The sequence below is a fragment of the Lepidochelys kempii genome, chromosome 4 (genome assembly GCF_965140285.1).
Source record: "Lepidochelys kempii isolate rLepKem1 chromosome 4, rLepKem1.hap1, whole genome shotgun sequence".
In the NCBI taxonomy this organism is placed as follows: domain Eukaryota; kingdom Metazoa; phylum Chordata; order Testudines; family Cheloniidae; genus Lepidochelys; species Lepidochelys kempii.
In genome coordinates, this window is record NC_136383.1 from 81,538,001 (window position 1) to 81,553,298 (window position 15,298).

The 15,298-nt window shown below is 37.0% G+C and overlaps 1 protein-coding gene across 8 annotated transcripts in view; it reads right to left on the reverse strand.

The window, feature by feature from the left end:
• Positions 1–456: 456 nt before the first annotated feature.
• Positions 457–15,298, reverse strand: part of FAT1 (FAT atypical cadherin 1) — a 148,910-nt gene continuing 134,068 nt past the window's right edge. For 3 of the 8 annotated variants that reach the window (XM_073341873.2, XM_073341875.2, XM_073341872.2), the window contains 11 exons: positions 13,918–14,719; positions 12,797–12,928; positions 12,522–12,685; positions 11,333–11,795; positions 10,809–10,962; positions 10,410–10,520; positions 8,342–8,973; positions 7,863–8,000; positions 5,532–5,591; positions 2,978–3,013; positions 457–1,925 (listed from right to left, as the gene is read on the reverse strand). In XM_073341873.2, the coding sequence (XP_073197974.2) occupies positions 1,300–1,925; positions 2,978–3,013; positions 5,532–5,591; positions 7,863–8,000; positions 8,342–8,973; positions 10,410–10,520; positions 10,809–10,962; positions 11,333–11,795; positions 12,522–12,685; positions 12,797–12,928; positions 13,918–14,719 (3,318 nt within the window). In that variant the 3' untranslated portion in view covers positions 457–1,299. Of the gene's footprint in view, positions 1,926–2,977; positions 3,014–5,531; positions 5,592–7,341; positions 7,396–7,862; positions 8,001–8,341; positions 8,974–10,409; positions 10,521–10,808; positions 10,963–11,332; positions 11,796–12,521; positions 12,686–12,796; positions 12,929–13,917; positions 14,720–15,298 lie in introns of those variants that run through there. The other 5 variants (XM_078852525.1, XM_073341874.2, XM_073341878.2 and 2 more) reach the window with 3 other exon arrangements.

Sequence of the window (15,298 nt, forward strand, 5' to 3'; positions counted from 1 at the left end):
ATGCACTCTTTTGGCAACACTTGTAAGAAGTTGCATGTATGATACAGGAAAAAAGTGGCTTGTGAAAAATACTTAGCAATCTTCCGAAGCTTTTTATATGTATTTTTTGCTGTGGGTTTAAATGCTTCACAATGTAGACATTTCGTAATTCAATTACTTCAAATCTGTTTTCAAAAGAAAACGTGAACTAGTGAGAAGGCTACTTAAGTTTTGTACCTATGTTTATTCATACCAGCCAGATTTCTTTTGAAAAGCAAAACAAAAACAGTAAGGAGCCGCACACTCCCATCTAGTGGGCATCTGACATAACTGCAGTTTGATTTTTGAAGAAGGAAAATGTGCTGCTTGGAGCCAATATTACACAATACAAAATAAAGAGAGATTTCAAAAAAGCTGCACTGAATGCCTTGCCCTTCTTTGTATAATACATAACAGATACACAGAGGAAAGCTAAAGTATTTTATTAATAATTTATTGTCAGTAAGAAAGACTGGCTAATGATAGTTTTCAGTAGAAACCTTTACAAGACCATTGCATCACAAATATACAGACACTATAAAACCTGTGTCGTGGTGGGTTTGGTTCTAAACAGGTATGCAGAGGGTCCCCAACACACTTTCCAAGAAGGGGAAAATGTTTACAATTCTAAAATACAGCAACCCCTTTAAGACATTTCCATATATCTGACCCAGAAAATATCAGATCTCGTCTAACCTATGTACAGCTGGAATCACATGAACATGCTGAAATCCTTATAATGAAATGCCAAACCTCAGTGGGAAGAAATGAACAAACAAACATACAGTGAAGCCCTGATTATAATAATAGTCAGGGTGCTAGTTTAATGGCACACTAACACCACTAGATTCAGTGGAAAATAAATTCACAAAATATCTACAAAATCTAGTTAAAACTATTAAAATCAAAACTGTACATAAAATTTACAAAAAAGATTGGAGAAAATTAATTTGCATTAGAACTATATAAATACATGTATCATGCTAACATGGTGAAGTGGTATGTCGTTTGTTTTTTTAAAATTTCTTTAACAGACAAAGTGAGTACAAAAAACACTTTCAGAAATGGCACAGCCAATGGAAACCTTTGATCTGTCCAATTACAGTAGGTCAGGAAATGGAAATAGGCTAATATGTTGAAATGAGCTGCATGATCCAGTGCAGCCATGCCAGTTTTACCTCACTAAACAAAAGCGGTCAAGCACTGCTGCTAAGGAAAAAAAAGCTCCTCGAGAATCCTTAAAATTCGTTAAAGCCTAGGCACTTTTGTTGAGCGTGAGTGTCAGACTTCTGTATGTTGTTGGGAATCAAGTGGAGGAATTGTCACGTCTTCAAAGTGGCCATCATCTCCACTCTCATAGTCACTCATCATTACCTCAGACCCCATTTCACAGCATGCTGACACATCGGAGCACGAAGCCGTGGAAGTGTACACAGACAGGGACATGTTGTCTACAGTGGGTGTTTCGAAGTCTCTATTGTACCCTAAAGTGTAAGGAGCATAAGGTTCTCTATAATTACTGTTGACTCCACTGGTTGTGTTCTGAGGTTCTGACATATCTGCTGGGTAGTGATGGGGAAGGTATTGATTAAGGTTGAACCTCTGTCTGCTTCTTGTAGAAGAACCCAAGCTGCTCACCGCTGGCATGTCTCTGGGTGGCTGTATTGATTCAAACTGGTCACTGTATTCTGGTGGTAATGGTGGGAGCTCATCAGGTGCAGGAAAGTCATCAGGTGGAGGTGGGAAATCGCTTTCTATGTCATAGCCTCCAGGATAGTAATCTGTATCAATGGCATTTGGATCTGTGTAAAGGGGAGCTGGCTCTTCAACCACCTCATAATTCGGGTACTCCTGGATACCTGGCAGTTCAACACTTGGCATCCAATCTGATGTATCCCAGTGATAACCTGCAGTGTGAAGTGTTTTTTTTTTTTTTTTTTTAAAAAAAAAGCAGTATTAGTATTTTGCCCTCAAAGTATACTTGTACTGGAAAATCAACACACTGTACTGAAGACAACATGACCACTAGTAATAAGGACATAACTTATGTTAATTACTTCTGGAGCAATCTGCTCCTGGTTTCACAAAGACATTTAACACAAAACAACTTCATAGTACGCCATGCATTAGATATTTTATTATTTTGCCCACATTTAGAGTTTTAATATTTTGAACATCTCTCCAAAAGTGGGAGGTGCTGCAGTTCACATATGAGATGTACCGACACACACAATGGTATACAATCATTCTTTTGGTTAAAAAAATATAAAATAAAATAACCAAAACAGCCTCCCTGAGGAACCTAAATTCCTGCGGAACAACATTTGTTGTGTAGTTACTGATTACACTAATATCAGTAGTCTTTTTTCCTATGAATATATATATTTAGCATATATAAACCTTGTGTTTCCTACTAAAAGTAGTAATCTATGTTTGGTAAAGTATATAGACGGTTTAAAGTAACTTTACCATTCTACTTAAGATTAACATACTGATTCCACTAATTACTGTCCTTCAACCCTATGACTTTTTCATTAATGGAATCCTGCAGCATATAATTATTACACATATATGTAAAACCTTTTCATCTCAATTAGTAAAGACATTTGCATTCAAACATAAAAACAAAATCACAAGATTAAATTTATCATGCATAAATAACAGAACTGCTCCCTGTTTGTAAGCTTTTTTTCTGAGTAACTATAAAATGCTCCATTAGAGACTGGAAGCCAAACTAGTATCAACGGTGGAAAAGACCACTCAGTTTAAAGCCTTTTTACTTTTCAGATAGGCACTAAAAAGGAAAAATGTTACAGGATCTAAATAAGATGCAAAGTCTAGCAAATAAATAGTAATTACTGAAAACAAATACACAGCAAACAACTGAAGGTGAGTATTAAAACCAAATATTAACAAAGAGTTAAGTGAATATCAATGAACAACAACATGCAGAAGTCACCTCTTGAATTGCTGAGGTCAGGAACAGCAAAAGACTCTTTAGATGGCAAAGTGAGAAGAAAAAAGGAGAAAACATTTGAATTAGGAATCAAATAGGTGAACTAATGTGAAGGCACACAAATAACAGCTGTACAGCATGTGCTGCTTCTGATGGACATGCTACGCTCCCTTATTTTTCTCTATTATAATATTGGGGAGGGCAAATCTGCCATTAAGGGCATGTCTACACTGCAAAGACACCTGTGGCTGGCCGGTGACAGATGACTTGGGCTTGCGGGACTCAGACAAAGGGGCTGTTTAATTGATTTACGGTGTTGGTGTTTGGACTCCAGCTGCAGAACTGGCTCTGGAACCCTCCCACACTGCAGGGTCCTAGAACCCAGGCTCCAGCCTGAGCCCAACCTGAGCGCAATTAAACAGCTCCTTAAGCCTGAGTCCCATGAGGCCAAGTCAGCTGGCTCAGGCCAGCTGCAGGTTTATAATTGCAGTATAGACCTACCCTAAGTTATACCTGTGCAACCAATGTAATGGGTTACTGGGGTAACAGAGTGCAAAATTTGCTTCCTGTCCTGTTGAATCTAGAAGGGCTGGAGAGCCTACCTTAGAGAAATGGATTATGAGAACATGGGGAAAGAGAGAATGAATAGAAATTTAGAGACTTCTCAAGATACTGCTGAGCAAAGGCAAAAATCAGTCCTTGCTTAGGCAAAACTCCCATTAAAGTAATTTTTGGGAGTTTTAACTGAATAAGGGTGGCAGGATTTGGCCTGATAATTGCTTCTTTGTTCTGCATGGTTTTATATATAGTTCTTCTTACAAACAGCTCTGGGTTTTCTTTTTAAGCACAAGTCTATCACTAAATGCAGAGAGAAGATGTACATTTGCAGGGTATTTGGTGAAGCTTCAGGGTAGTTAAAATATCAACCCAGGTAAAATATTAAATGATTAAAAATAAAAACCTGAGTCTCTGAAGAATTGTTTTAAAGGGTACTAAATGTCTGCACCTCTCCATCTTATCTTGATACTTGGCGACTGTTCAGATCACTTGTAACTCCAAATAAAAATCCCACAAACATCAACTTTTCTCATTTCTAACCATTAGAACCACAGAAAATTGCATTAATCTAATTTTTTCAAAGGTTTCTTACCACCCATTCTCACAACCCTGCCCATTTATATGTGGAATACACTGTGATTTTGAAAACCTTTGATCAAGCACTGGAAAAGTATACTAGTGAAATGTTTTCCTGGCACTTGTAATTAGAAGGGGAAGTCTTTGCTTTAATCTACTTGCCCTTCTGTTTATATATTTACTATAAATACTAGACAGTACTCAGTTTTTATAGGGCAATAATTCAAATGGCAGCCACAGCTACAATAAACAATTTTATATTCTAGAGGTGGCTTCACTCTGAGCAAGGGTTTAACTGATAAATCCTTTCTAGGAAAGCGTAATACTTCCTTTCAAATTAAGGAATATGGAATAATCAGAGGGGCAGGAATAAATTTTTTCTCAGTAGCTGATCCCTGGATTCTATTTCAGTCCAATGCCTAAATCAGCCTCTGCAAATCCATGGAGGGGATGGGAAGGAATGGGTTATTTGCATTCCATTGGATCCTCTGGCCTGCTGAAGGCAACAGGTCTGAAATGGGATTCCATGCAGTACATAGGGTATGCACTCCTGCATGGACTTGACTATCTAGTCCCTACCTCGACTATCCAGCTCTCACACCAGAAATACCTTGGTTTTGCATGTAGGGGGACCTCCACAGCCACAAAGCAAGGGCATGGGATTTGATCCACAGTCAATATTTTGAGCACATCATTTTATAAGGAAAGCAGTCTTTGTGTTACAGATTCTCAATATACCAAAGAGTCTGACAGACTCATTGGCAATGTTTTGTATCTTCTGGAGATTACTGAGCGTAAATAATTACATTATTGAAAGTTGTGTTTGTGTGTGAGGATGAGAATAGCGGCTGTGCACTGGCCCAGATCCAAAGACCACTAAGGTCAGTGGTCTGATTCTCACAGACTTCAAAGGGCTTTGAATCAAGCCCATTGTGCCTAAGGCAGGCAAAATGCACGAGTCCCACCGCTCCCCTTTACTTGGTGCAATGTGTGCCAAATCCCCTCACTGCTGGCCCAGCTCTGTTACGTGGTTTTGAAGGACAACTAGCCCATGGCAGCCTTCTCTTCCCACCCTGTCTACATGCTAGAGCCTTACGTAACAAGCCTATAAGGACTAGGATTGTGCCTGACCCGCTGCACAGGTATTTGTGCAGAGGAGACACCTCTGAAAAACAGGCCAAATTTTGTTAGGTGCCTAAATTTAGGCACTCACATTTGAAAAATTGTAAATACATTTTATATATCTGTACTGAGAATATATACAACACACAGGAAAACAGACGCTACTAAAAATACACACATTTTTTGATCAGTAAACAACATTTCATAATTGCCCATCTACTTTACTACCACATTACTACAAGACAAAAACATGCAATATTCTGCCAAAGCAGTAAATAAAAAAGTGAAAACACATATATACCTTCTTTTTCCACCGAGTCAACAACAGCATTGACAAGGTGTATTACAGTCACTATGGAAGCTTGTAAATGGTATGGAAGGAGCAAATTAAAACAAACCTATAGTTAGTATCAATTTAAACAGCATACATGTATATAAAGACATCACAATAAAAATAAGTTTTCAGTGCTTTACTACCTTAACAAATAACAATGTAATAATAAATTATATATATATAATCTTTAATTTATTCTTCTGTATAAAGGCAATTTGATACCATAGTTAGACCTGAAACCAAACAATTTATGCACAGGGTTCCTTTGGTTAGATAGGAATTTCTGAAATGTTGGGTCACCAAATGACTGTAGCTGTGGTACTTATTCTAGAAAGATTATAAAATGGACTTTTCTAAAGGACACCAATGGGGAGGTTAAGGGTATTGAACTAGGGCTCCCATCATACATACATACATACAATATATATATATATTATATATATATATTCCACTTTAAAACCAAAAATTGTTGGGGAATCTTCCAATGAAATGGGACTGAAATATAAAAGGATATAAAAGAGAATGAACAAGGAAAATACCAAGTATCTATATTTTACCTGAGCAATGTGTTTTTATTGTAGCAAGCTGCACTAGTAAGTTAAGTGGTCTTGTGCATAGCTGAATTTCAAAGGCCTTAGCACTTGCAATGCCAAATCAGTGTCACAATACTATTCTACTTAAAAAAAAGAAACAAACAAACAAGAATATAAATGAAAACAAAAAGCTTACTAGACTGTTTTTGTGTCCGCTCTCTGCCTAGGGAGGGGAAAAGGACCAGGAGAAAAAGGAAGTACTCTTGCAAAGTCAGATTCTACCTCATATACACATTATATATGACTACTGTTCTGGCCAAAACTGTTCTAAACGAAGGTCCAGACTTGCCGTTGCTTCATGTCTAGAACTCCTACTCAAGCCAATGGGAGTTTTGTCTGCCTCAATGGCTTAAAGTGGATTAAAGGTTAGTCTCTCCCCTATAACTACATTTTCACTGCCTTCATTACTCCATGCAAGATATTACTTGACATATGGTACCTTTCACATCTACCTTTAACCATTCACTTTCCCATTAATATGTGATTGAAATTCTGGGCAAAGATATTTGGAAATTATGAGGTGAAGAGTGCTATTAATTCAACAGCAGCTTGCTTTTTAATGAAAACAGAAGTTTAAAAATATAATACCTGCTTACATATGTCTCAGCATTTTGCCAATAGACATCATTTTACTTTGATGAGCTCTAATATATACCACTGATACACACCACTTCACACTAATAAAAAGACAACATCATTCTACTTTGGTGAGAAGTAGAACTTAGTTTGTTCCTAAGTAATTAAGAAAGCTCAAGTAGATACATAAACAGACATCTTAATTTAATCATTTTGGATTTGTTGACACAGGTAAGGTTACTATCCATTTCGAAAACCGTGTTCAACCATTTTCCTTAACCTTGAAACTTTGTAAATAAAAATGATGTGTTCATATAAAAGCAAAAAGTGTCTGTAATTAGAACGAAAATAAAATTGAGTGAAAGCTTCCCAATTAGTAAAAAGCAAAGACTGAAAATTAAGTTCACTGAGTAATTTTTGGTTGCCCAGAGTCACCATCAAAATACCATTTACAATGATTATAGAATAACATTGGCATGTTTTTGATATACGGAGGTTTTCTATATATTCATATCTGGTCACGACAAAAGTCAGATAATTACTACTATACTTCTACAGCAAAATCCCTTTTGCACAACTTCCTTCATTACTAATATAATCAAACTTACAAGCCGTCCCTTAAACTCTGCTCTCACTCAGTATTGATCTGATCCATATGGGAGCTGAGGCCGCAGCAAGAAAAAAAAAAGGAAACAAATGAAACTGTAACACCAAAAAGTTTTACTGAAAGCTGAATGTCAAAGCTAAAACTACACTTGTGCAGAGGCTAATTTTTTATAGAGCAGATATGGATAAACTTGTAACCAATGATTACGTATATCAAGAAACTTTTGTACTTCCTATCAACACCAAACATCTAATTCTGAATTTGTCATTGTTAGTATTTTACAGTGGAATAAATATTTTGTCAGGATACAATTCTTAACATGAAATGTAATACAGCTGAAACACTTATTTAATTTTACAGGTTTAAGTAGCCTTCAGGAACTAACCAATAAAGTAAAGTATGTATTATATAAAATCTATCTATCTATGGATATAGATAACGATATACATCTATATGTGGTGACAGGCAGGGAGGGAACAAATGAGTGTGAGCAATAGAAAAGAATGATTAGGCATTACATACCATTGTCATCACATGACTCTGACTGGAAGGAGCTAAGGGACTGAACCTCAGACATACTTTCTCTAGTGCTGTAAGGATGAGAGGCCTTTTCCTCCAGAGGCTTCTTTGAAAGGCAAGGATCAAGATCTACTACTTTAGCTGAAAGCAAAAAGAAATGTAACGTCACAAAATTAGTATACTCTGGATTGAACATCTTCATAAAAATTAATGCCCCTCAGCAGTCTGAAAGTATTTGTGACAAAACCTCAGAGCAAAAGGCAACTCCCATAACCAGTAAAATATATCCGTGTAAACTGTTCCTCATACGTGATGCATCTTGTGTCCTGCTGTTTACAATAAAATCTAATGGACTCAATATTTTATCTTTGTGTAAAACACATTCATAAACTCATAGCCCTATATCAGTACTACAGACTCAAACTCTGAATTCTAAATATAGTTGTACCACAAATATATTTTAACAAAAGAAGATTGCTTACTGTCATAATCAAAATCCCAGCTAGGTTTCTGAATTGAGTCACTGTCTGAAGGAGAGTTAGACGGAGGTGGGGGAGGCAAGTTAGGTGCCACACTGCAGACAGCTACTGCCTTTCGGTGGCCATGTACAGAATCTGGGTTAAAGGTACTAAACTCCGGATGCTCTGGGATGGTCGATCCCTCAAAAGAATTCCTATCAAGATTGTTCCTGGAGTCACTTGGAATGCTTGGAGTATAAGAAATGGGACGAACAGGCACCTGGGGTGGGATGTCTGAGTAAATGTTCTTATTCAGTTTTGAATCAAAATATGGTCTTTGCAAGAAAGCTGTTGTTGTTCCCAGGTGTTTATCTTCAGACTCTGGCTGGCGTTTCTTCTTTCTACTGATCAGTTTGCGGCAGAAAACAAAAATCCCAACTAATAATAAGATTCCCGCTATGAAAACAATAATTCCGATTACTTCTGCTAAGCTAATGTTCCAAGACGTTGAAACATATTTATTGAGAACAATCTCTGCACAATATTTTCCTCCAAATCCATGGCTACAATTGCAATGATATGAGCCATGTGTGTTCTCACAAAGGGCACCATTGAGACATGGGTTTTCTGTGCATTCATCAACATCAGTCAGGCACCTGCCAGAGTAGAGAAATAATAGTGAACATTGATGCTACTTAACTAATACTACATGAAACTCCTAGTACTCAGCAGTTGTAGGTTTGTTTTCTTTTTTAATATACGGAATTTACATTTTACTGAACAATTTCTATTATATTGTTTTCTTATGTGAGTCTTTATTTTGCAGAGTACAGATACCACTTTTATCTGAATTTTTTCACTGCTGTTTCCCTCCAAAATAATAAAAGGGGGAATCCATTTTACACTTTCCTAAAATATAAGCATTTCAAAGATGACAAGGCTGAGACACCAAATTTTCTTCACTATTTCTACCTTGTACCATCAACATATTATCTGAACTGCTTTGTCTATTTCCAAAGTAGATTCCGAGTCCCTAAACCCTTATCCCATAATGGGATCTACTGATGTGAACCCCTAAGCATTCCACATAGGTACAGGTTTCTGAATAAGTGAATCCCACTGGAGGAGCTGGATCTTCAACCGTCAGCTTCATGCCTCCTTATATGTGTTGGGCATGTCACTTTAATTGATTGTGTCAAGATGAAAAACTATTTTATTTGGGCAAGATTTGGCCATCCTTATTTATGCTGAGCAGCACCTTATGTTGCAAATAGCAGGAGAACCCATGCTTGAGGTGGGATAGGGAAGTTCTAATGCTTTTTGCTGCCAAGCTGCTGCAAAATTATGTTTCTGAGCAATTTGCTCGGAAACAACTGAAATATAGTGTGAATAAGGAAAACACATTGCCGGAGTTTACAGAATGAACTGCAAATGACATTTTCAATTTTCCATGAAGGCATAAGTTGATTAAAAACAGATTAGGATAAAACTGCCTCTTTTGATCCTGATACAAAAATGTTAGTGCTTCCTTATTTACAAATGTACAAACTGAAAATATTAACATACTGATGAGTCTTTCCTCCTCCCAAGAGGAAGGGAAATTAGGTCTATAAATTCAACACTAGGCTGATATGGAAAAGACAGTCCTAAAAGAAATTCTCTTCTCTTAAGACAGTGCGGTTACAATGATCAAATGTGCAAAGAATACAGCTTCCAAATTTATGTTGTTTGCATTGTGATGTACTACTATGAGAGCTTTGAAGTTTTAATATTCTGGACAGTATTTATCATGAAGGAATCCAGATATACCTCTAATGTGTACTTGAGTAAGATATAAACATTGTGCATACAAGGTAATCACCTATTTTAGAACTATTAAGGGTGGGAAATACTGAGCATAATTAAATCTGAGTGACAGAATCCTCCCGCAATTTTTTTTTTTCATTGTTACGAAATTCTAAGGGTTCTGGCCCAGGCTAAACGTTCTTATGTTTGTCAGCATATGTGCTATGTGCTAATAAAATCAGCTATGTGCTAATAAAAGTAATGTTGCTAAAACTGTAAATATAACCAGATGTACAAAGCTACTAACCTTTCTCCACGAAAACCAGCCTCACACTCACAAACGGGCCCATCCAAACTATCAATACACTTGCCACTGTTTTTGCAAGGGTTATCTTTGCAATATGGACCCAACTGACACCTGGAAAGGGAAAAAAAATGTATAAATTACTACTTCCCATAAGTGGTACAAACTACAGGCCTGATCCTGTAAGGTGTTGGGTGCCATCAACTTCATCTGACTTCAGTGGACACAAGGGTGTCCTCACAGGGTCAGGCCCTAAATAAGTAAATGGGAGAGGATATACAGACTCTTATTTATATTGTAGGACCCCAGAGGCATTCTTGTTACAGTACCACATTATACATTTATATGAAGAGTATAGTTATTGAATGTAATGACTGCATTTTTATAACAATGAAGACGTACCTCTGACCACTGTACTGTCCTCTGCATTGGCAGACAAAATCATCACTGACCGAAATACAAGTGCCACCATAAAGGCAAGGATTGGAGGCACATGGATTGACACTCACTTCACAATGGGTTCCCATAAACAAAGCAGCACACTTGCAATAATAACCTAAAATCAAGCAAACACTGTATGAAAGGTATGCCTTTAGTGCATTCAAAGAATCTACCATTTCAAACTTACCGGGGGGGGGGGGGGGGGAGAAGGAGCAGGGTTTGCAATCAGTATCTCCTTTGAAGGGAAAGGAAGTCTAACTTCTCAAGTTTTTTAATCAGACAAATAGAAAAAACAACATGAAATGGCATTTGGATAGAGACAATATTTGTTAATAGCAATATAAACAATTCCAGAACCCACAACCACTCAACAACCCTCTTAGAAAAAACTTAAAAATTCCTCCGGAGGCATCTCCAGCTGGCCCAGGATCAGAGGATTGGAAAAGTGACTTAAAACAACCAGCAAAAGAATAAATAAAGCCTACCTCCATTGGGCAGTGGATTACATATGCCTCCATTCTGGCAAGGACTGCCTGAACAGCCTTCAGTAGCAATCAGTAAACATCCAGGAGATACATCTACAGATTCTTCCATATGTGCATAATTCCGCGGTTTGCTGTTTAGTGGTAGCTCTTGCCCATTAAGTACAATGGAATCCATACATCCTCTGAAACCATTGCTGACCTGTGGACTCCTCCCATGCCTTGTACCTTGTTGCCGAACATGTCCACCAAAAAACACATGGTTATCTAGGTTTAGTGTTCTAAGCGTGCCAGGAGCAGTACCAGATGCAGTGTGCACCCTGTCTAGAACCAGCCGGGCATAGTTTCCATCCACTTCAAGAGACACTGAATGCCAATGACCATCATTAATCTGAATACTCTGAACTGAGACAATGCCAGGACCACTGCCGCAGTCAAATTTATATTGTAGCCTCCCATGGTGAATCTATACAGGGGAAAAACAAAAACAGAATAAACACCAACATATCATTAGCTTTTCTGTTACTCTGTGACAATCAACCAACACTGTCACCTTAAGCAAATATGCTAAATATTTATGCCAGTAGAGGTTTCCAATTATGTTAAAGAAATGACAAAGCATTATTAAATGTTCATATGGCAGGTTTATTGATGTTATATTTCAAACACATTCATGATGATGATGATGAATCATTGCGCATATGGCTCTTTGTCTGGCTTAATTAAAATGTGTGTGCTTTACTTTGTCTTTATTTTTTCCTGTGGTAAAGGACATGACAGACTGTTTGAAGAACCAGGGTCTCCCTCTTCAATGTTCCCACTTGGGAGCTGTTTCAAGAATATATCTTAAATATCATTTCTGTATGATATATCAGTATATTTAAAAAAAAGACTGATCCTTATTTTAAAGTTGATAGTTTTAGACAAATACCATCAGCTGCAACAAGAGCGAAGGATCAGTTTTATTAAAGAAAAGGAATTATTACACATTAAAAAATCTTTTGATAAATGTTTGCTGTCATCTGGATAAATAACAATTTTTTTTACTTTGAAGGCAATAGTCATTATGAGAATTCTGCAATGGTGGAATTATTAAATCTTTAAACTCTGGTAATAAAAATATCTTTTAATTCGGCTGATGTAAAAGCAAACTATGAGGTAGAGATCTATGCAATGGTAGATTATAATATACCTCTAAGATACTATAGTCTGTTCCTCGGGCATACATGACAACTGCATGGGTTGAATATGTTCTAAGCCTCATTGTGAGCTTCATTTCCTCTTTGTTTTCATTTTCCAAGAGACGATATTTTACATAGCTGCTCCCAGTAAATGTCACCGATGAACCAACTGATGCTTAAAAAAAGATAGACAAGCATGAAACAATTTAAACACAAGATTAAAGCCAAAGTTCCCTTTCAAAGTACTGCAGACTTATCCAAAGACTTATCAGAATTAAAATCTCACCATGACACTGGCCAGGTTTGTCACTATGGCAAACACAGGTGTACTTTCCTTCCTTAAGATCTGCTATACATTCAGTACCTTCGGGGCATGAGTTTCCTTCACACACATTATTCACAAGGGGGCACTTCCCTTCTGTAAAACAGAACAAGTGGTTTATTTTTCGGGCATGGTAATTTAAAGCAAAACCACCTTGAACTTAAAATACAAAACAAAATTCTTAACTTTAGACAATGGGAGAGTAAAGTGGTAGTTATGTTGGGTAATTGACAAGAAAAATAGACTAGGCAGCAAGTACATTCGGTAGCTATGGAATTCCTGAACAGTCATGATTTCAACTCCTGCCGGCAGAAACTTTGAAACAAAAATGTGCCTGTTTACTGAGGTAAATCCAGATAGATATTATTTTAGTGTGGTTTTTTTTTTAATCCCCCAAACTGTGGAGGTTTTGGGTTTTTTTTGTGTTTTTTTTTTTTTAAAAAGGCCATCAAAAGATGTGATCCCTCACCTACTATAAAACCTTAGTTATTTTAGAAAATAATACTGTACCTATTTTTTTTTTTTTTTTTTTAAGATTCATAGGCCAGATCCGCACCTGCTGTAAATCAGCATAGCTTCATTTACTTCCAGGAAAGGTCCGGCCTGATATCTCTTGTTCTGCAGCCATGTTTTACTATCCCAGTTGAAGGTAAGGCTCCTGGCACTGTCCAGATGTTGTGTGGAGCAACATTCTAAGCAGCACCCGGGAGATAGACAGGTGCTTTGTGGGGACTTGCATGTCAAAAGACAGGCAACTATCCTAGCCTTCAATCATGAAGCAAGGTAGAGCTGCAAAATGGGATGTTCACTTTTATAAAACAAATCAGTAGAATGCTTGAGAAACAAAAAACCCTCTTATGGGTTTACACTGGATAAGCTATCAAAATGTGGACAGCTGTATGTGGGGCAAGAACTACCCTGAAATCATTTCCTTATTCTTCTCTTATTTAGCATGAAATGGCGCAATCGTGTCAATGGTGGCTATAGCATATTTTTAGTGTTTGGACTATTAAATGAACGTATCATTAATGTCTCTGGTTTTTTGAAATTATACCATTTATTTTCAGGGTACATCTTTTCCTTACCTTTGCAAAGACAAACTGCTGTTCTGTGATGACGTGGAGTGACAAAACTCAGCCTGGCTGTGCTGTGGGTTGACATGGAATTCTTGTCTAGTGTCACTTTTTCTTCACAAAATTTCCAAGGACAATCCAGGCCTGCACAAAGCTTGTGGAAAATGTCAAGTATCCGGACACCTAAGATCTCTTCAAGGTCAGCTACAGAGGAGTTTATCTTCTGGAGCAGAATTCTGGTTGGATGTTGAGAACTAATAGATTTCTCAACAAGCAGTAGTACATCGAGGTTTGAAGGAGGATCAGAGGGTTGCAAACTAACAATCTGTATGTCACTTCTTCTCACACCCAAAATATTTCTTAAAGCTCTCTGGAAATTGCGCCAGTAGTCACCAATGAATTCTTCAGGAGCGAGGTTTGCAAAGCGTATAGCAATGCTGTGGTTTAGCAAGTCTTCTGTGATTTGTCTGATGTGCACTGTAATGTCAGCTGCAGTAGTAAATCTTCCATCTGTAACAGTGACATTCAGGAGGTACTGTCCTATGTCTAGCCTTTTGTGTGCTATCAGTTTACCACCTGTGCTAGAGACAGAGAATAAGGATTCCATCTTGGGATCCAAACTGTATGTTAAAGTATCATAAACATCTTGATCTGTTGCATGGATTTTCCCAATGACACCACCTGAATATTCGTCTCCAAAGGCTGTAATAAAGATTTCTAGTGGCAGAATTGCTGGAGGATAGATGCTCTCCTCAATAATTCTAATGTCAATGTAAGTCAAAGATGACAACTGTGGTTTTCCATTATCTGCCACCTATTAGAAAATAGAGAGATAAAGAATGGATTTTTGCTTTGTTTCATCAGCTTTTAACAGAAACATTTACTATACTGTAGAGAGTAAAACACCCTTGCAAGATACTGATTCAGGAACATATATTGTTTTTCTTATAAGAAGATGCCTTATTAAAGTTTCACACATAACACAGTGCTTGAGAGAAAACCTAGTAGCAACAATGTAAATAATTCATAATCAAAATTATAGATTATGTATATAATTATGAAATTATTTATGTATTTCTATTATCTGTGCAATAAAATTTAAACTGATAAAGCAGCAAGGACACTGTTTAATACCGTCACTGCTATTTATTAAAATAGGGAGAAAAGTTGTCAATGTGAAGCTCCAAACACACTATTATACAATACTAGCCACTGATTCATAGTTTTCAGGCAATAATATCACAGCAACTATGAAAAGCTAAAGATCTGAAATAAAGTTTCAAGTCCTAGTGATTCACTAAGTATCTAAAAAAAATTCAGATAATCAAAGATTAAACAGATACACTGTTTATAAGAGTAGATTTCTTTGCATTTCCAGGTATGTGTTAACAAA